This window comes from Lampris incognitus, chromosome 2 (assembly GCF_029633865.1).
Source record: "Lampris incognitus isolate fLamInc1 chromosome 2, fLamInc1.hap2, whole genome shotgun sequence".
Classification (NCBI taxonomy): domain Eukaryota; kingdom Metazoa; phylum Chordata; class Actinopteri; order Lampriformes; family Lampridae; genus Lampris; species Lampris incognitus.
In genome coordinates, this window is record NC_079212.1 from 136,547,313 (window position 1) to 136,570,545 (window position 23,233).

The window sequence follows — 23,233 nt, forward strand, 5'->3', positions numbered from 1 at the left end:
ATTTACCAGGCATCAAATTCAATAGGTTACTGTTTATTAGAAGCCACTCTTGTCATTTGTACTTTTGGGATGAAATCCCACTGAAGAATCTGTGTATTACTACTCTCACTAGCTACGTTTACATGCAGAGAGTTTGATTCCATCCGCTTGAAGGTTACATATGTATCCATCCATCCATCCATCCATTATCCAAGCCACTATCCTGCTCTCAGGGTCACGGGGATGCTGAAGCCTACCACAGCAGTCACTGGCGGCAGGGTGGGGAGACATCCCGTACAGGCTGCCAGTCCATCACTGGGCTGACACACACACACACACACACACACACACACACACACACACACACACACACACACACATTCACACCTAGGGGACGATTAGTATGGCTGATCACCCGAGCTACATGATTTGGACTGTGGGAGGAAACCGGGAGCACCGGGAGGAAACCGGAGCAGACACGGGCGAGAACATGCAAAATCCACACAGAGGACGACCCCCAAGGTTGGACTACCCCGGGGGCTCAAACCCAGGACCTTCTTGCTGTGAGGCGACCGCGCTAACCACTGCACCAGCGTGCCGCCCCTGAACTGTTTATATGTACACCAAATATGGCAATCTGTTCAAAGTGTCCCTTTATATGTGAATTACACAATAGTTCCTGAACATAACTTGAGTGGTATTAGCGTCAAGTTGCCGCGAGTCCCGTCAATACCGAAGCAGACACGCCATCATGAAATGAGATTAAAAACCGAGAGATGTCACCTCACATCCTCCAATTTATATCGTTACTTGTTTTGCGAGGAAGCGCACCCGCACCTCCTTGATCTAACTAACGCAGATTGGAGCATAAATGTGACCCCTTCCACGGATGCAGTCCATACCACCAGCCCGCCATGTTTGCTGCTGCTCGTCCACAGCATGATGCAAATGATCATACGCAAAAAGTACATAATCATACCAACTGAGAAAAATATTCAGACTCAGCACTGGTTACGGCTAGTTAATGGATCGTCCAAAGCTGTACACCACCTCTTCTCACTGGATAGGAGGCCCGTCAGATAGCTCTCTTCGATCTAGCTGTTCATGAGGAAGGTTAATCTCTCCGATCAAGCCATCGATAAGATCGCTAACTGGTTATTTACGCTGCATGGTAAAAACGCATACTCTTACTTGAGCATCTGGTGAGTAAGGTTATTTACCGCAGAGTCCAAGCCTTTCCTCTTTCAGCCAAAGCATGAAGGGATTTGGGAAGGGGTGCGGTAGTTAGCAAAAAAAACTTTTTTTTAAAATACACAAAGATAGAATAAAAAATATTTGCAAATCACAGATGATCAACAAGCAAGGGAGCATAGTTCAACTTTCCTACCCTCATTTAAACTGGAGATGAAGTTACCCAACTTGCTCCATTATTTTAAGTAGCAAAATGCACGCACACACACACACACACACACACACACACACACACACACACACACACACACACACACACACACACACACACACACACACACACACACACACACACAGATCCTCTCCTCTGATGACTTTTCCAAAGTTCCTAACTCAGCCCTATTCCCAACAAACTTCCCCCTATCCTAATTAGCTGGTTCTAATCACATCCTCCAGAGGTCTGACAAACTCCAATCAGGACCTCAGCGGGCCATGGCTGTTCTACCCTCTCTGATCAGACTGGCAGATTAAAACAGAAAACAGGGGTGACAAATCAGACAGGCCTACCTCCAGAGCGAAGGAGAGGGAGAGAGAGAGAGAGAGAGAGAGAGAGAGAGAGAGAGAGAGAGAGAGAGAGAGAGAGAGAGAGAGAGAGAGAGAGAGATAAAAAGGAGCGATTAAGTGAAAAGTGCCAGAAAAAGACAGAACGACAGAGATAAATGAGATTCGCCAAGGTGTGCACGTGTCTCAGCCGTCTTTGGTCCCGTTCATACCGGAGCGAAATATGGTTGTTGCGCCTCATTTTAGTGCTTAATCGGGTCAAGTTTACACTCAGTCCGTTTATTAACAAGAGGGATAACTGGTCGTAAAGCATCTGATATAATGAATAGTCCTGGACTGGCGGCCTGTCCAGGGTGTCTCCCCGCCTGCTGCCCAGTTACCGCTGGGATAGGCTCCAGCATCCCACGACCCGACTTCGGATAAGCGGCTTGGATAATGGACGGATAACCAATGTATACTCCAGTTCCTATGTAGATGAGCTCTGCTATGTGTGTATGGACAGGAAAGGGAGTTGACAACTAGTAGTTAACAGTACAATGTTCCCCTTTAAACGATGGCAGGGGCGGACTGAGAATGAAAAATGGCCCTGGACTTTTTGACTCAGACCGGCCCACCAAGCACCCCCCCCCAGCGATACACCACCACCCACACAAACCACACCACATTTTATGTAAACAAGATTTATAACAATAACTTTAGTAAAATAGAACAAGGGGGGTGTGTTGCTCTTAGGAGGAGGCTGGCTAGAAGGAGCACTTTTTGGCACGATGGCACTGGCAGCAAGGTGGCGAGAAACTCTGGAACCATCTGACCAGTAAAAGAAATAATTTTAACCACCTTTACATTTTTCTCTCTCTTTTCGTTTGTCCATCTTGCTCCACTCCACTACTTATCCAAATGTCGCCACCTAACAGAAACAGGAAAGGGGCAGGGCCCATGAAAGGGGCGGGGCCCAGGAAACGTTCGAATGGACCGGACCAGAAGTAATTGACTGGGAGAGAGAGACGGACAGATTTAATACCCAACCACAGTGGGCCGGCAGCCCACACGCCTGGGCCAGCCAGACACACAACACTTGGTTATTTTTATTTAAGTGGGGGCTGGGGTTATTTATATTTTGCGTTGCATCAACCCCTATTGTCAAGCGGCCCACCGGGAGTCCCGGTGCTCCAGATGGCCAGTCCACTATCAGCCGGTTGTGATGATGAATTCATGGTTTAACTTTAACAGATGTTGAGGCAAAATTTGTTTAAAGTTTTCCGTTCTTTGGTTTTAAGTTTTCCGTCCGTTTCAAAATTTCCATTCATTTGTCTGTTTTAGGTTTTCCGTCTTACATAGCGCTACAAAAAAACAAAAAACCGAAGGGCCAATTCTTTTTTTGCTGCATTCCCTGCCGGAACGGACGAGAAAACACACGTACACGCTGGCTTCTCTCGAGAAAATGAACACAACTTGAAGGGCGGCCTCCATGTTTGTTGACTTTTGAGATAAATCTCATATTTCAAATATCGCGTTACGTTTAGAGCAACTATCATGTGATTATACACTTCCTGACAGTGCTGTAAATACAGGAGCAAGTCTTATTAACTTGTTCACACATTACAGCGTTCCCGGTCTTCTGAATATGTGTGTGTGTGTGTGTGTGTGTGTGTGTGTGTGGAGAAGATGAGTGACTCCAGGTAATAGTTTTGGTTATCGAGCCCAGAGATGCAAATGTAAATATAACACAAATGCAAATGTAAATAGGGCCTTTGTATCCTTTCACTGACTTTTGGTCGCTGACCGCAAGAAGTTCAAAAATCTGTTGCTGGCGTTCTGGGCAGCTTAATGAACTGCACCGACTTAACCCCAAAACCCATATTATCGTAGACACTACTTCTCTGAAAGACTACTGTATATGCCCACTTCAAGATGGATGTGGTCTAGAACGGAAAAAAAACAAAACTGGAATATACTCATGTCTTCTATCAGGACTGCTGACTCATTTATTTCATTCAAGAAAAGCCTTAAAACTCCCCTCTACCAGTAGAGATGCGCCGATCCACTTTTTTCCGGTTCCGATCCAATTCCAATACCTGAATTTGGATATCTGCTGATATCGATATCAAGGCTCTTTCTTCTAGAAAATATTTATTTATTTATTTATTTATTTATAGCAGTTGGGGGGGGGGGGGGCAATACAGCAGAGTATCACGATATTTTGCATGGTAATATTGTATCAATACACGGACACTAAGTATCTATTTTATCATATAAATTGCAAATACAAATTAAAATTTTTGGTACAATAGTAGAATAAAAAAATCAACTGCTTTTTCAGTCCACGGTGCTGTGTTTTTTCTGGTGTGGTCATATGTAAAACAGATGTTGACAAAGTTTTCCTTCGGGGACATCATTTACCGTTGAATAAAGGAAATGAAATGCAATATATGTATCACAATATATGCAATCGCAATACTCGGCATATCGTAAAATGTTTAAAATTGCAACACTATTGTATCGTGACTTAAGTATTGTGATAATATCGTATCATGGGGCCTCTGGTGATTCCCACCTAAATTATTATTATGGGTACTGTTGTTGGTATTATGTGTAAGGTTACATGAGGCTGTAGTAAAACCACACAGCACTCCTTCTTAAAAGGATACAAAAATGCATTAAATTTAAATTTAATCTAAAGCAATTTATTCAAACTTCAGTGTAAGTAGGCTTCACATACACACAGGCGTAGGATTGCAAATTACTATCGCAACTCCTTTATTGTGTTAATTGACTTAAAGAGTCAAACTGTGCTTTATTCCCCCCCCCAAATTACCCAAAATAATTCATTTTTTTACAAAAAGACCTACACTGTAGTCATTTCATGTTAATATATATATATATATATATATATATATATATATATATATATATTCTGGTATATTAACATGAAATGACTACAGTATAGGTCTTTTTGTAAAAAAAAAGAAATAATTATTTTGGGTAATTTGGGGGGGGAAATAACAGGAAATGACAGCTGATGATTGCTTATGGCATGAAACAAGCTTGGACTGTCTCATAAAGAATTTACTTGACTCACTGGATTATATATATATATATTTTATCCCCCCCCCCCCCCCCGCTTTGGATGGTGGAAGACATAGAACATTGACTACGTTGGTGATCTGTAAACCCAACTGGAAATAGGCTGCCCCTGACTAACCTGGTAGAATAACAGAATAAATAATAAGGTGTCTGGTGATATTCACCCTGTCTGGCCTGGCAGCACTGACCCTGTTCCCTGAAACCTTTACCCATGTGTACCGTCTGGAGTTTGAATTTTTTATCCTCCAAGCATCAAGCAGAACCTGGATAAAGTGATGAAAGATGGTAAACGTGGTTCTTCACTTGTTCTGTCCAGTGTGAAATCTGAAGTGCAAGTCCAATCCCCACCCATGTCTGTGTGTGTTTCCTCAAGAAAAATTATATCTAAATGTTTCTGAGTGCAAACATCGAAGAGTACAACACTCATCTACTACCCACCTCTCCCTCTGATAGTGTTCAAAGACCCAAAACTTGAAGTCCGCATAGGGAAAAGAAAGAGGAAAATCAGAAAAACAAACAAATGGGACAGACAGAGAAAATAATAACATCCTCTGTTCATTACAGTTATTTGTTAGTTTTTGTCTTTTCGTGTCCTTCCCTTTCTTGTGATGTGAACAGATGCTTTTTTTCCCCTCAAGGTGGTGACGTGCTTTCTTAAACGAAAACGCTTTTTTTCCTCCATCGAATAAATCAAACCCTACAAGTTTTTGCAGTGTTGTGACAGTTTTGAACAATTTAGTTGTATCCAGGAAATAATCAATTACTTTGACAGCCTTGCCAGAAGTTTCATCCAAAAAAACAATTGATTTCCTCCCAAGTGTCCATTTCACCGGTTGGTCGCTGGGAAACTGTTACCGTGCCAGCCACGGTGCCGTCTGAGTCAGAACCGTACTCCGTTTCATCGTCATCCTCCTTCTCCTGGCTCTCGGTGATAGGTGGGTCCACCGCCACCTCCTCCCAGTCAATTTGCGCCTCCTGCCCGGGGCTCGGCTGCAGCAGCTGCCGGGGAGGTTACGCACGCAACAGGGCCACTAACGCCACACACACCGAGTCCTTCTGATACAGTTACTACACCATCTACGGCCATTTTATCTTTCTCTGAATTACTATTGAATGGGGGTTCACTTCTTCACGGCCATTGGCCTCGTTACTACTACTACTACCACTACCACTACTACTACTACTTTCGGCTGCTCCCGTTAGGGGTCTCCACAGCGGATCATCCGTTTCCATCTCTTCCTGTCCTCTGCATCTTCCTGTCACACCAGCCACCTGCATGTCTTCCCTCACCACATCCATAAACCTCCTCTTTGGCCTTCCTCTTTTCCTCTTCCCTGGCAGCTCCATGTTCAGCATCCTTCTCCCAATATACCCAGCATCTCTCCTCCACACATGTCCAAGCCATCTCAATCTTGCCTCTGTTGCTTTGTCTCCAAACCGTCCAACTTGAGCTGTCCCTCTAATATAATTGTTCCTAATCCTGTCCTTCTTCGTCACTCCCAATGACAATCTTAGCATCTTCAACTCTGCCACCTCCAGCTCTGCCTCCTGTCTTTTCGTCAGTGCCACTGTCTCCAAACCATACAACATAGCTGGTCTCACAACCATCTTGTAAACCTTCCCTTTAACTCTTGCTGGTACCCTTCTGTCGCAAATCACTCCTGACACACTTCTCCACCCACTCCACCCTGCCTGCACTCTCTTCTTCACCTCTCTTCTGTACTCCCCATTCCTTTGAACAGTTGACCCCAAGTATTTAAACTCATCCACCTTCGTCACCTCTACTCCTTGCATCCTCACCATTCCACTGTCCTCTCTCTCATTCATGTATTCCGTCTTGCTCCTACTGACTTTCATTCCTCTTCTCTCCAGTGCATACCTCCACCTCTCCAGGCTCTCCTCAACCTGCTCCCTACTCTCGCTACAGATCACAATGTCATCCGCAAACACCATTGGCCTTGTTACTTACCTCTCATTGCTCCCCACGCCCCCCCACCCACCCAAATGGAGTGGATGGGGAGGATGTGGAAGCCGCCCCACGTCCCCACACTCAAAACACTTCATACTACCTGATCTTACCTATGCCATTTTGGCTATCGGCTTAAAATTGAATTATTTCATATTTACAATTCATAAAAACATCAGACTATGGAATCAGGATCAGCCATGGATCGGTAGCATCAGGTCGACATCTGATCCGATGAGTGAATTATGTCAGTATCGGCACCAGCATTGCCAGATGGGAAATGTTGAAGTATTGTACCGGAGGCTTAAAATTATCCTATTTTGAGGAAAAAATTATCCTACGCGAGTCCTAACCACGAGAACAAATTTGCGTACATGTGTAATTTCAGAAAACACGTATTTATCGAGACGACCTTTTGACACCACCTAAAAATCTAGCTACATTGTTTAAAATAAAATAACTAAGTAAATAAACAAGTAAATAAATAAATTGCTGCCGTAGTTATATGATGCGTGGAAGGAGGTAGTCTCTCTGAACTCACTCAAATAAAAATGTTCCAGCATTGAAAACAAAAGCATAGCTGTTCAATAAACTAAAGACTATAATAGTAAACTATAACAACGTGAGCTGCAACCTGTTCAGCATTGTCATGGAAACTGCCTGCAAACACTCAAGACTCAAAAATGATTACACAAAGCACTGGTGGTTGATGAGAAAAGATCATTTTTATTGCATACAGTAGGAGAATACAAGCAGTGGGCAAACTTACTTCATTCTCATCAAACAAAAGAGTCATCTCCCTTATATTCCCTTTTCCTTAGGCAAAGATAGACCAAACCATTGGTCAACTAAAGCCCTACATTTCCCTATACTTCACACCACTCATTCATTCATTCATTCATTCATCTTCAGCCACTTCTCCGGGGTCGGGTCGCGGTGGCAGCAAGCTAAGTAGGGCACTCCAGATGTCCCTCTCCCCAGAAACGCCCTCCAGCTCCTCCTGGGGGATCCCAAGGCGTTCCCAGGCCAGACTGGACATGTAGTCCCTCCAGCAAGTTCTGGGTCTACCCCGGGGTCTCCCCCCAGTTGGCCGTGCCCGGTAAACCTCCAAAGGAAGGCGCCCAGGAGGCAGGCTATATCAGATGCCCAAACCACCTCAACTGGCTCCTTTCGACACGAAGGAGCAGCAGCTCTACTTCGAGTTCCCTCCGGATGTCCGAGCTCCTCACCCTATCTCTAAGGCTGAGCCCAGAAACCCTACAGAGGAAACTCATTTCAGCCGCTTGTATCCGCGATCTCACCCTTTCGGTCACTACCCAAAGCTCATGACTATAGGTGAGATTGGAACGAAGATTGACTGGTAAATTGAGAGCTTTACCTTCTGGCTCAGCTCCCTCCTCACCACAACAGTCCAGTACAACGTCTGCATTACTGCTGATACTGTACCAATCTGCCTGTCAATCTCCCACTCCATCCTATCCTCACCCATGAACAAGCCCCCGAGATACTTAACTCCTTCACTTGAGGCAACAACTCATCACTTCACACCATAGGTTAGTTTTAACATCTGGTCATGGGCAGTTAGGGGGCGCCATATAGAATTATAAGGTACTGTGAGTTAAGTGGGGAAGATGGGGGAGATGATAACACTCATACCCCATTACAAACATCCCTTACTCTTCTCTGGGAAATTCACAAGGCCCTTCTTTAAAGCAGATTTGACCAACAAGTGTAGAGAATCAACTACACAACGAATAAATGATAACTGTTAATACTTCATGTTGAATTTCCTACACATCATCCACATGGAGATTAAATAAATAACATGCTTACCTTATCAGTTTGAGTTCCACATACCCTACCATTGCACAATCTCCAAATAGGCTACGCTATGTGTGTCGACATCGATCTCCTGCCGCTCATTTGACGAGCTCAGTTAACTTGTAATACTATAACAATTAGTAATTGTATTGCACTTGGTAAATATTGCTATCTATCACACGACATATAGAGAACAGGGAGAAAACTGTTTAGAGGTTCAGTGAGTTCAGAAATTCAACGACAGAAGCGACAAAGCTTTTTTTTAAGGTTAGATAAAGCTGTTGTGTACTTACACTGATCGCAATTGAAATGACATCAGGGTATATGCAGGAACCCTGACGTTAAATTCAATACCTTTTAAGACCTTTTCAATATATTTTAAGACCTCAACGCCACTTCCAGCTGTAACCGTTTACATCAGTGACACGCCTTTAACTTACATTTACTATACATTGATTTCTGAGATTGCAAAACTAGTCTTGGTTTACGGACCTCTGTATCGATACAACAGAATTCGAATGGGCCGGGAGGGAACAAAGCGCAAGAGATTGAATTGAGTGACTAACCCAAAGGCGAGGTTTATTAAAAGTAATAACAGTGATACGCTCACACACACAAATGCACAAACGCACACACACAGTCTTATGAAATCAATTTCAGAACTCAGAATTTCACCATATGTACTTGTGTAAACTTCCATCCATCCATCCATTATCCAAGCCGCTTATCCAAATTTGGGTCGCAGGATACTGGAGCCTATCCCAGCAGTCATTGGGCAGCAGGCAGGGAGACACCCTGGACAGGCCGCCAGACCATCACAGGGCCCACACACACACGCACGCACACACATACACACACACACACACACACACACACACACACACACACACACACACCTAGGGACAATTTAGTGTGGCCGATTCACGTGACCTACATGTCTTTGGACTGTAGGAGGAAACCGGAGCACCCGGAGGAAACCTTTGCAGACACGGGAAGAACATGCAAACTCCACACAGAGGAGGACCTGGGATGACCCCCAAGGTTGGACTACCCCGAGATTCGAACTGAGGACCATTTTGCTGTGAGGTGACCGCGCTAACCACTGAACTACCGTGCCATCTTGTGTAAACTTTGAACTTGGATAATGGTAATATATGTAACAAGCAAGGAGCTATGGAACAAGGAGCTATGGAACAAGGAGCTATGGGGGGGTTCCCTCCCAAATACCTATAAAGATTCATGGCATGTGCCTCAATTCAGTTGCTTTGCTTGTTCATGCTACCAACAAGCTGTTGTATGAAGTATGGTGCTAGTCCTAACCTGATGATGTACTTGGTTTTGTCATTGCAACAGGTGAGTGTCTTGGCGATGTCAGAATTGGGAAACATCGTTCAAAAATATCTGCAATTCCTTCACTGGAATTGAGAGTGCTGTTTTACCGCCGTGTCGCGACATCACAGAACCTCTGTTTGCGGCGTTCGCGTGGAGCCCATCGCACCCTGAGGTCAGCAGAAGACGAAGCGGCAGCCATCGTAGTAGCTTCAGCGGTGGTAATGGTGTAGCTGGTGTAGCACAGCAATGCAAGATAGCAGGGCGTCTGGGTGGCATGGCGGTCTATTCCGTTGCCTACCAACACGGGGATCGCCGGTTCAAATGCCCGTGTTACCTCCGGCTTGGTCGAGCGTCCCTACAGAAACAGTTGGCCGTGTCTGCGGGTATGAGGCCGGATGCGAGTATGTCCTGCTCGCTGCACTAGCGCCTCCTCTGGTCGGTCGGGGCACCTGTTCGGAGAGGGGAAACTGGGGGGGGAATAACGCGATCTTCCCACACGCTACGTCCCCCTGGCGTAACTCCTCACTGTCGGGTGAAAAGAAGCGGCGGGCGAATCCACATGTATGGGAGGAGGCATGTGGTAGTCTGCAGCCCTCTCCGGGTCGGCAGAGGGGGTGGAGCAGCGACCGGGACGGCTCGGAAGAGCGGGGTAATTGGCCGGATACAATTGGGGAGAAAAAAAGTTGCCAGAAAATCCAATGGATGAATGAATGAATGAATGAATGAATAAATAAATAAATAAATTCACACAAACCTTTACTACACAAACTCGTTGGACAAACAGGGTATTCACATTGAAAAAACAGCTACAAAATTTAATACCTCGTAAAACGGCGATTAAGGCGTTTTAATACTCTTTAGGGGCCTTAATTTTTTTTTGCTAAATTGATTTAGCACCTTTTAATACTTCTTAAGACCTCATGGACGCCCTGAGACACGCACTGTCAGCTATGACGTTGATACTGCACAGTGCTGCACGACGCCGGCGGGTCGAACCGTCGGCACGGCTGTGAAACACTGACCCTCCTGATGAGTCAGTCCGGAGTGAAGCGTCGCTCCAGCAGAGGAAAATGTAGAAAATGTAAATGCAGATAAAAGGCTAGAACGGACAAATGGAGTGTAATGTGCATCAACACACATCGATGCACAGGCATGCAAACACCCCGTGCGTTGTCTCCCTCATGGCTGAATGGTGTGAGCAAAGTGAGAGGCGGGGGGCGAGGAGGGGGGGGGGGCTTGTTAGGAGTAGTTCATGAGGAGCGTAGACAGCGCAGGCCCTCAGGAGCTAATGGTTTTATAAAACATCGGGGTGCCCCTATAAAGACGAAGCAACGCGTACCCAAACCACCTCGAAACGTCCCACCCTGACAGTAATTATGAGAAAAAGGAGGAAGTAGACGCAGCGGGGAAACAGACTCAGGGACAACGCACAGGAAACAAAAAAACGACAATATTAAACAAATGGCATTCAGCCAGTCCGCTGGCCGGCTCCTGTAATGAGCTAAAATGTCCACCAGCGTTTCAGCCTTTCGTGTTGCTATTGTTTTCCTCTCGCCCGAATCCCCTCTGCAAATACAGCAGCATCTTACGTAACCGTGGTGATCTGAAGTTCACGGGGACGAGAGGACGGCATCAGTATGTCTTAGCATCAATAGGCGGAACGCTAAGTCAAACTGTCAGTGGCTCGGTTTTACCTAGAAGGCCCTGGGACGCGAGCGCAGTGATGGGCACGCAATTAGGGTTAGACAAGTGAGCGGAAATATTGAAATAAATAAACTAAAAGATCATTTGTTACCCGGGGCTCGCTTGGTTGCATAGTGAAAGATTAATGCCGCCCCTTTGCAAAATACAGCTCTGAGGGACAGCGGAAGTGTCTTTTTTTTCCTCTCTCTCTCTCTCTCATCTCGAAGCTCTGGTAAAATAAAAAGGCCTGGAGAGGCCTTCAGGCAAAGCCACCAAAGAGATGGGATGAAAAAACAAGGATGGGAAAGGGCGAGCGAGAAAGAGAGAGAGAGAGAGAGAGAGAACAATGGAGAGGGTAGGAAGGGAGGCAAACAGCTCTGCGCTGACAGTGGCACGCAACTACTGTCACCCTGACACGCCCACACACCCACACACACACACACACACACACACACACACACACACACACAGAGAGAAAACACACCTGAGTAGGCCCAGTAGGTGTCCTCGGCGGCAGCTCTCCTCTGTCGCGTCCAGGCCACAGTTCTGCGAAGGCCCTGAGGAGGGGCTAGAGACACGGCTCTGCTTTCCGTCAGCACTGCGTGAGAGAGAAACATCGGGACAGGCCGGTCATCCAAAATGGCAGCGCTTTCCTCACCCGCTGTGACACTGCCCTACTACCTGCGGCGCTACAGCGCCAGCTGACAGCGGACCGTGTCCTTAGCTTACCTGCCCTGTCACCTGCCCCCCCCCCCAAATCCACGTTGACTTTTAAAACAAATATATAACTACAGGAAACGGATGAAAATTAATTCTCTGAAATTGACAGGCTCATGAAAGAAAAAAAAAGGCCGTGGTCCTTTTTATTCATTAGAACGGAGTTTTTCTTCTTAATCTCAGGCCAAAACTAATCTATAATTGACGGTTTTGCTTTTGGAGACACGGCGAGAATCCCTGATTCGTGAAGAAAAATAAATAAATAAATAAAGGTTATACATGCAAATAGATACAGGCCAACACATCAGACTCGCCTCCCAGAATCAAAACTCCTCTTTCAGCTCTTAAGACGTGACAACAGGGCACAAGCCAAACGATTCAAGCTTATTTTAGCCCGGGGAAGTTTCCCCTCCAGACCCGACCCGAGCACAATTCTACGATACGGCGAGAAGAAGTTGATTCATCTCACTTAAAACGGGCTGTGAAGGAGGGTGCGGGAGGAGCCAGATCAATCACGCTTACCCCAGGCGGCTCATTTGAAACCATATTCAAACACAGTCATCCTCATTTGTTTGTTCTTTGTGATGCCAGGAACCGATTTGGTTCGAAATGCCCCCAAAACGGGGTCCGAGGCAGCTTGTGCGGTTTGCCGTGGGTGACGTAGTGTGGCACCTGTGATCGATACTGGATGACTCATCACCACAGCACCAAGCAATGCACTGACCGAAGGGTGGGTCCTACGTGTGCGTGTCTCTTCACTACTGTCAAACGTGGTCGAGCACAGCTGTCTCGTGCCACGCCACGCATGCCATGGGATCCGAACTGCTGCTGTGTGGACACTCCCGAATACTTACCCCTCGCCTTAGCAAACCATAAACACACTATGGCAACACACCAGGGAGGGGTACGTGAATTTCAAGATCAAATTTGATCACAAACTGGCAATTAAATGGAGATGATCATTTGTCAGTGTGTGTGTGTGTGTGTGTGTGTGTGTGTGTGTGTGTGTGTGTTGCTATACTTGTGAAGTCCAACTCTTGACCGCCTGCCTTTCTTGTGAGGTCAAATTTGGTGAGTAAAGACTCGCTGGCTGGTGTGCACTTCTTCAGGGGACTATTTCAGGGTTAGGATTAAGATTAGAATTAGGATCAGGTTAAGGGCTAAGGTTAGGCATGCAGTTCTGATGGGTAAGGTTAGGGTTAAGATACTAGGGATGGATGTAGCCAATGAGGGTCCACACAGTTATAGAGGTATAAACATATGTAACAATGTATCAAAGAAGGTTGAGTCAGTTCATCTGGACACAATGTTTATTGACAGATACATTTCACCACTCATATAAGTGAAGTGACCTCTTCAGTGTAACCTGACTGCAGGTAACCCACCCTTATAAACAATACAGTACAATACAGTGCCTAACGGTCGAAACCAACGGCCAGTTTCATATGCAACTATGGGTGTGACCTTTTCTCTGGCGTGCTGGTTTGAGCGGAAGGCGCTGGGCCTCCAGCCAAAAGCCAGACGTGAGCTTTCCTGTCCACCTGCTCACGGCGGCAGGGGGGACACCACACTGCAACTTGAAACCGCCATTCGATGAAGACCCCAGATCAGACGAGACAACCCGCCGAATTTAAGCATGTGACTAAACGGAGGAAAAGAAACTAACCAGGATTTCCCCAATAGAGGTGAGGGAAGAGGGAGGAGCCCATTGCCGAATCCCCGCCTGCGGTGGGCGCGGGAAATGTGGCGTACAGCAGACCGCTTGCCCGGTGTCGGTCGGGGGCACAAGTCCTTCTGATCGAGGGTCAACCCGCGGACAGCGCGTGGCCTTCATCGCACCAGGGTCCGGTCTTCTCGGAGTCGGGTTGTTTGTGAATGCAGCCCAAAGCGGGTGGTAAACTCCACCTAAGGCTAAATACTTGCACGAGACCGATAGTGGACAAGTACCGTAAGGGAAAGTGGAAAAGAACCTTGAAGCGTGAGTTCAACAGGGCATGAAACTATATGCAAAAATGAAACTGGTCATTGGTGTCGGTCGTTGTGCAGCTGTACTGTACTGTATTGATAAGGGTGGGGATACCTGCAGTCAGTTTAGACTGAAGAGGACACTTAGATGAGTGATGAAATGTATCTGTCAATAAACGTTGTGTCCAGATGAACTGATTCAGCTCTCTTTAATTTTGCTACCTGGATTATTGTGCATGCATCAAGTATACCAATGTATGTGTGCATGTGTGTAGGGTGGCAGAGTGACATCTTTCTGTATGTATTTGCAGATCTGGATGACCAACCTCTAGTACAAATTTGTCAAAAAATAGGACCCAGTGACACCAGAAAATGTCAATCACGTAGTGCTGGGATTAATAAGTGGTTTCCTACAGGGCATTGTGTAGGTTTAAAGGCTTAAAACGAACAATGGGAGACTCTTGATTTCAGTGGCAGACCCCCCCCCCACCTCCCCACCCCACCCCCTCTTCTCCTCTAGTTTTAATTCTTGGGGATGTAAGCATGGCTCATGTCTGTGAATGCCAATAGGAGGCAGCTCTATGGCTTTTCTATGAATTACATTATTGATTCCCAATACTGCACTGAACAGAAAATGTAATTATGCACGAACCGCGCCCTAACCTCTCCTCTACGCCAAGCTCATCTTCTTCCAAACCCTTTCTGTCTCTCTTATCTTTCACTCCTCTGACTTTCATCAATTTGTCTTACGCCCCTGCTTTCAATAACCCTGCCAACAATCCCCCAACCTCCCTCAGCCACTAAGAACACGTCCCTCAATCATGTCATGACGGTCACGGCTTTCCTCAAATTGCTTCGCAACATGTGTCCGTGTAGGACCCCTCCCCCACAGTCTTTCCAATTTCCCCTTCTCTCCACCTTTCGCTTCCACTGTTTTTATTCCCCCACAGCCCGTGGGACCCCGTCGCATCTCGGCTGTAACCGTGCAGACGTGTCTGGCCATTTAGCAGGCTTTATTTATCCAGAGCCGATGCACCATTAAGGCAGCGCGGCCGTGCCGAGACAACCAGGGAAGGCCAAACCGGATCTCGGGCTTCTACGGAGGAATAGCAATGTTCAAAACAGTGACGGTGAAAGAGAACGAGGGATCAGAAGCAGAAGTGAAGGACGGGGGAGAAAAGAGAAAGAATGAATGAAGGAAGGACATATTAGGAAAGATGAGCAGAGCAAGCAAGGAGGCACTACAAACAGGAGCTTGGGAGGCCTGAGAGAGCAGGACAGAAGAGATGGGGGGGGGGGAGGGATGAGCAAGAGGAGAAAGAAAAGACAAGAGGAATTAAGTGGCAATGATAAAATTACACTCTTCTCCTAGAAACAGTTACCAGGTCACTGGCAGACAGCTCACTGCTTGGCAACCACTTGGAGTAAGGGGCAAGGAGGTTGGGAGGAGAGGAACGAAGAACAGAGGCCTTCTATTGGACTGAAATGTAGTAACGGGGAGGGTAAAAGACAATAAAGAGAGGCTTCGCAATACCTACTTTTTATATGTGGATATGTGATTAACATCATCCATCCAGCCATTATCCAAACCACGTATCCTGCTCTCAGGGTCGCGGGGATGCTGGAGCCTATCCCAGCAGTCATTAGGCAGCAGGCGGGGAGACACCCTGGACAGGCCGCCAGTCCATCACAGGGCCCACACACACACACACACACACACACACACACACACACACACACACACACACACACACACACACACACACACACACAAATTTACACCTAGGGACAATTTAGTACGGCTAATTCACCTGACCTATAGGTCTTTGGACAGTGGGAGGAAACCCACACAGACACGATGAGAACACGCAAACTCCAAACAGAGGACGACCCGGGACGACCCCCAAGGTTGGGCAACCCCGGGGTTCAAACCAAGGACCTTCTTGCTGTGCGGTGACCGCGCTAACCACTACGCCACCGTGCCGCCCCAGATATATATTCTTTTATATATATACACACACACACACACACACATACACACACACACACAAGACCCTTCAAAAGGGCTCCCTGTAGTCTTAGACCAAGTCCATACTTAAGTACTACAATCCTAAATACAGATAGACAAATAGTTTAATACATGCATACATATAAACTAACGTGTACATACATGGAGCCTATGGTTGGACTAAATATCTCATGTACCAATACCCTGCAGCTGATTGTCTTGGCACAAGTCCATTTTGTTTTTCATTGAAGTAAACTGTTTTTCGTTATGATAGAAATTTTAAAGTGCAGACATTTAAGGCAGCATATTTTGGGGGGAAAATTAAGATTTCAATGCTTCACATTAACTGCTGTGGGGAAATTAATTTGTCAAATTTAGAGCTGCAACTATCAACTTTTTTATTGATTATATCTTCTCTATCACATATTCTATTATTAAGCAATGAACGCAATGATTAATTTACAACAACACAAATTCACCAGCATCATCATCATCATCATTTAAATAACGTCTACCATTTCCCCTCTCTCTCTCTCTCTCTCTCTCTCTCTCTCTCTCTCTCTCTCTCTCTCTCTCTCTCTCTCTCTCTCTCTCTCTCTCTCTCTCTCTCTCTCTCTCTCTCTCTCTCTCTCTCTCTCTCTCTCTCTCTCTCTCTCTCTCTCTCATTTAAAATAATCATACAGCGGCATCCTTTTTATGGAAGAAACTCCATCACAAAGCGTTGCGTTCTTCTGAGAAAGAGACACTTAAGGAATATTTGAATGACAAAAGGGGCATATTCTTGCATTAAGGCTATTAAAGAGCCATTTCAGTCTCTTACCTAGTGATCATATCCGTCACACAAGTTGGTGTTTGCGCACTGTAAGCCTTCCAGCTGAACCACTGCATGTGCCATTAACTACTACAGACAATAACAAGTCTGGTTTGCCATTACCTCCATAGCTACTGCGCCCAAGCTGCTGCCACAGTGAAAGAATAGACTTGGATAATGGACAGAAAGGCAGATATTCAAAAGGCAAACCAACATTTTGTATTGAGTCTAATGGGAACTATACACTGCATCAGCTACATGTTACTTTCACTGAGTCACAGCATGATGCTAATGGTGGACAAGCTCATTTCCTCTGCAGGGGAGTCGCACCGGCGCCACATTTCCAAGTGCGCTGCGAAGCTAGCTGTCAGCCTACGTTTTAACAGGAAAAGTTTAGCCCTCAGCCCGCGACTCGTCTTCCAAATACCAATGAATTTTTGCTTTGGCTTACCATAATCGACACAACCATGGCCTTAAAGGAGGCAAAGATGATATCAATTAGTAAGCCAGGAAAGTTACCAACCAACAAATAGGAAGAGCGATATATTAAATAAAAACAGCATATGCACTGTATGTGATCAAAAAGATATACAAGATAGCGATACACAAGGTTTTTATTCTCATGCGAACAACAAGACAGCATGGAAGTAAGTGTTGCAGGCTACACAATGCTTTGGCCTTGATGGTTTTATGCATGCTCAGTAATCCAGGTAAGGACAGGCAAGGACAGGTAAGGACAGGTAAAGGCCTAAGTGTAAACCAGTGGTGATTCCATATGTGGCGGGAGTGTTGGAACAGTTGAGATGTGTATTTTTCAAATATCATGTATCAGTTTTTTTCAAACCCCAAAACACACTGCACCAGAAGTTGGTCCACCCCAAGGATCGGGTCCCCGGCACAAACAGAGCAATATCGTGTATGCTGTTAAGTGCCGGGAGGATTGCTGTGACTTGTACATCAGAGAAAACAAACAGACACTGGCCAAGAGGATGGCACAACACAGGAGAGCTAACACGTCAGGCCAGGACTCTGCAGTCTACACCATCTACAGGCCAGCGGCCGCTCTCCCAGGGATGAGGACGTGCACATCCTTGATAGGGAGGAATGCTGGTTTGAACGGGGGAGTTAAACGCCCCTTTTCCACTACATGGTTCCGGCTCAACTCGACTTGACTTTTTTGTTTTCCATTACTGGAAAGTACCGGCATTTTGGTAACTGTTACCACTTTTCCGGTACCAGCTTTGTTGAGGTTCCAAAAAACTGGAGGGGGTACCAAAATCAATGCAGACCAGCCTCTCTGAGGGGGTACTGTTACAGTAATGGAAAATGACACTCTGCGAATCGAGTCGAGTTGAGCCAGTCCCATGTAGTGGAAAAGGGGCAAAAAAGGGAATGACCATCCCTGAACTGGGGGGGGGGGGTGCTAAGCGGACATCTGTCGCCATCTTACAATGCTGTGATTGCAAACATTCCCCAATCCTCTGAGAATAGTACACATGGCCATTAAACTCTAGTTAATGGTCACACCTAATTTGCATATGAAACTGGTCGTTGGTTTTAGCGGTGGTGTTGGTTCTAGGCTTTTCTAGAGCCGATGGCACAGCCCATGCGATGACGGTGTCTGCGATCCATGTGCCACAGGTCCTGTACAACCGCTTAAAGAAACTCTAGCACCGACTACTTGTGGCCCATTAGAGCTAAACGCTACCGGGCCACCTCGGGCCTGAGGAGGGCGCGGGAAAAAGAAACAAGACTGCTATTAGGCCACCTCTCTGCACCGCTAAATGAAAATTAATTAAATAAAGCAAACAAAAATGAAATGGGCTTTTTGGTTGAGAGGATGACAGATGCTGGAGCTCCTTAACAACTTACTAATGAACTGTACTTGTACGGTACTTGTTGAAGAAGATAATGTTTTGAAAACGTTGAGAGAGTCAAATTTACAATTTACATAATTAAAGAGAGGGTACCACAAAAAGAGTAGGAATAAAATGCTAAGATAACGTGACAGCAAACTGTAAGAAAAGCCACAGGAAAAGAACGACTTCTTGAAAATGAGCTTGAGAAACGGTTTAAAAGACAGCACCTCGGAGCTTTTCCTCGACTGAATCGAGGGTCTGCCGATGGCGAGTGTCACCGGGTGTCACCCACCGTACAGACCTGATGCTCACCGCAGGGACGCGAAGATCTGCGAGACTGCAGCTGGGCTTTATAAGGGCCTCACACAAAAAACTTGATGTGACAGGCCTTTCAAGAACAATGGGGGCCAATGGCAAAACCTCGCTCAACCATCAGTCTTAATACACCCCCCATCAACAAACGCCGTCAAAGAAGGGGGAATTCAACTGTTACCGTCCCATTTATAATCTTTGCGGCCACATTCTGAGCAAGTTAGAAACCCGAAGGAGACTTTTGACAGACGTGAGACTCAAAGAGAAAAAAAGAGAATTACAGCAGTTTAAATGCAGAAAGATAAAAGCTTGAATGACATCGACTGGATCACTTCCTGGAGAAAGAATTGATGCTGGGGGGCGTCCGGGTGGCATGGCGGTCTATTCTGTTGCCTACCAACACGGGGATCACCGGCCCCGTGTTACCTCCGGCTTGGTCGAGCGTCCCTACAGACACAATTGGCTGTGTCTGCAGGTGGGAAGCCGGATGTGGGTATGTGTCCTGGTCGCTGCACTAGCGCCTCCTCTGGTCAGTCGGGACGCCTGTTCAGGGGGTGGGAGAACTCACGTGCTACGTCCCCCTGGCGAAATTCCTCACTGTCAGATGAAAGAAGCGGCTGGTGACTCCACATGTATGGGAGGAGGCATGTGGTAGTCTGCAGCCCTCCCCGGATCGGCAGAGGGGGTGGAGCAGCGACCGGGACAGCTCGGAAGAGTGGGGTAATTGGTTTGATACAATTGGGGAGAAAAAGGGCACAAAAAAAAGAAAAGAAAGGATTGATGCTGAAGGTTGTACAACTCTCTGCCTGTGTGTCAAAGCAGAAGGCTTTATATTGGGTGACGATTTCTGGATCACAATGAGCATTAATTCATTCTTCGCTGTGTTTGGCAGGCCGATAAAGCTCTATTTTAGCTTAGTTTCCATAGCTGCAAATTATTCCGAGTCACATCCAGTTTTATATATTAATTGGGGGCCATTCTGTGAGATTTGATAGGCCATCCAGGTCAATGACAAGGACACACCGAGTTTATGAATGAGAAGAATGAGCAAGCACATGCAAACTGCCAACAGGGTGAGGCTTAATAACACCGAACCTTAAGGAACGTCATAAAGAATGGCTGCCAGAGAAGAGGGGATGCCTATTGTGGTGAAGACAAGTTTAGAGGGAAAAAGGTTAAATAAACCGGTGATGTATTTGTGACACCAACTCAGAAACAACTGGAATTGCATGACGCAAAGGCTGCACCGACATCTAAAAGGATGCTGGCATCGCCACGTTGGTTCAATGGTACGTCTGGGTCACCTTAATAAGGGCAATCTCTCTACTATGGATTCTTCTAAGACCAACCCAAACAGTCCAAAAGGGCGTCCGGGTAGCGTAGCGGTCTATTCCGTTGCCTAGCAACACGGGGATCGCCGGTTCGAATCCCCGTGTTTCCTCCGGCTTGGTTGGGCCTCCCTAGACACAATTGGCTGTCTGTGGGTAGGAAGTTGGATGTGGGTGTGTCCTGGCTGCTGCACTAGCGCCTCCTCTGGTTGGTCGGGGCACCTGTTTGGGAGGGGGGGAGCTGGGGGTGCAATAGCGTGATCCTCCCACGCGCTACGTCCCCCTGGCGAAACTCCTCACTGTCAGGTGAAAAGAAGCGGATGGCGACTCCACCTGTAACGGCATGTGGTAGCCTGCAGCCCTCCCTGGACCGGCAGAGGGGGTGGAGTATCGACCGGGACAGCTCGGAGGAGTGGGGTAATTGGATGGGTACAATCGGGGGGAAAAAGAGCAGGAAAAAAAAAACTTGAAAATTCTGCTTTTGCCCATGAATAACCAACAGGGCAGAACAAAATGGAAGAATTTCATGATTAGCTGCATTTTATTTGACAACTAAGTCTGGTTGACATTAATTAATTGGCTATTAACACACAAACACACACACACAAACACATGCACACACACAAACACAAACACTAAAAAAAATGCATCGTGAATGTGCCGGGGTAACTCCCATTTTCTTTCTCACACTATCCATCAGCATGTAATGCCAGGAGTCAATAAAGCTTAAAGGACAGGGGACTCTGCTGGCGCGGGCTTTTGTGTCTAAACATATTGCCACTCACACAAAAGTTCCTCCTGAGAAGAAAAATAGACAACATTGGTTCTTGTCATCCATCACAGGGGACCATTTAAGGGAATTGCTGTGTTTGCTCAGGCCTTAATTAAAATGCACAGTCCATAGCAATGCTGCTGTACTTAACCTTGGCTTCACCACTTCTCTGTCTCCATCTTCACTTGATTTCATGAGCCCTGATGTCAGTGTGTTCAAATGTGCAAAAGAACACACACACACGCGCGCGCACGCGCACACAGACACACACACACACACACACACACACACACACACACACACTATATGCAAAAGCCAGCCAAGTCCGTCTTTCCGTCTTTACTCTGGTGATTCAGTTCATTAGCATTCTTTACATCTTCCTCCAATACTTCTCTCGCTGAAGGACATTCACTAAACACACACACACACATACAAATACACAAACACAAATACCTTGCAAAGCTAGCCTTAGATCCATGCAGACCCCCACCACTCCATCCCCGTGGGCACAGAGAGGCTCTCTTGGTGAGGTTGTTTAGTGTAGCAGCTGTCGTGCTACAGCAGGCTGGCAGGGCAGTAATGGTTCTCCTGTGGCCTGCTGGTGGATGACCAGATACCCTGGCACTGGAACTAGGTGACGAGGATAAGGGGTGAGGCAGGGGGCACGGGCAAATGGGCACTAAGAGGAATTGTGAAGCGGTCGGATGGAGGCAAGGGAACGGGGAAGGGGGAGGGGCTTTTGGAGAGGGGGAAGAGGTTACGTTAAAGAGAGTGGGGGGGGGTGGCGAGGAGGAGGCCAAAACATTGTAGCGGCATGGTGGAACAGGCACAGAGACTAGTTAGTGTAGATTAGAGAGATGGAGAGTAAATCAGTCCCTTGTGTATTTAAGCTCAGCACGGGTGTTCATGTTTACTACAGCTTCTGCCAAGGGCAGAAAGAGAGAGAGACACAGAGACAGGGAGGGAGAGAGAGAGAGAGAGAGAGAGAGAGAGAGAAAGCTATGAAGCCCAACAATCCACATCATCGTTTATGAAGCAGAAACCCTGGGAGGCAACATGTTGCTCGAAGGAGAGATGAGCAGGGAGAGCAAGGGTGAGACGGAGACTGAGAAAGCTGCAAAGAAGCGTGTCTGCAACATATCGCTCAAATGGCTCTTTAGTGTCATGGAAAATGCCCCTTCAGACACGCGTTGGCTCCAAAGCACCTTCTGTTCTCCTCCCCCCACCTGCTTCTGTCTCTTTCCCTCATTGATCGCATATAGATATGCAGTCTACTAGGAATGGACACCCTCACACACACACACACACACCCATTGCACACCTCCTCCCCCCCACGCCATGCAAGCCCATGCCTGGCTAATTAATAGCTGCTGTGCTCTGAGACAAGGTCATGCTGCAGAGGCTAAACACAATGCCATAAAGTCGACACCTCTGCTGGGACAGTCGACAGGGCTGTTAATGCACTCTCCATTGTCCTACCCAATGGAAGCTGTCACGGTCTCCACAGCCAAAGCTATATATACATGACATCCATTTGTTTTGTCTTCTTTGGTTTTTTTTTTGTTTGTTTTTTCCCTCCTGTACATACACCGCTGCGGTAGCAATATGTGATTGCTTTCCTCCACGGTGAAGGTCACACCAACCCCAAACCAGGTCTTAACTTACTACAGCCATCTGTGCCAATACTGCATCTTGCTACTGAAGTGTTTCTGCACAAATATCCAACCTTCCTTCTGAGGTTTGCACATTTCGTGTTCAGAATTGTACTGAATTATGTACCGCCTTTGCATAATACACAAAAAGGCGGCAGTAGCTCGGGAGGTAGGAGCGGGTCGTCTGGTAAC

The 23,233-nt window shown here is 46.5% G+C and overlaps 1 protein-coding gene across 1 annotated transcript in view; it reads right to left on the reverse strand.

Moving 5' to 3' along the window:
* Positions 1-23,233, reverse strand: part of LOC130107348 (receptor-type tyrosine-protein phosphatase gamma-like) — a 441,957-nt gene that overhangs the window by 313,877 nt on the left and 104,847 nt on the right. Inside the window, exon 2 of the mRNA XM_056273898.1 lies at positions 12,102-12,215. Coding sequence (XP_056129873.1) covers positions 12,102-12,215 — 114 coding nt within the window. The remainder of the gene's footprint in view (positions 1-12,101; positions 12,216-23,233) is intronic.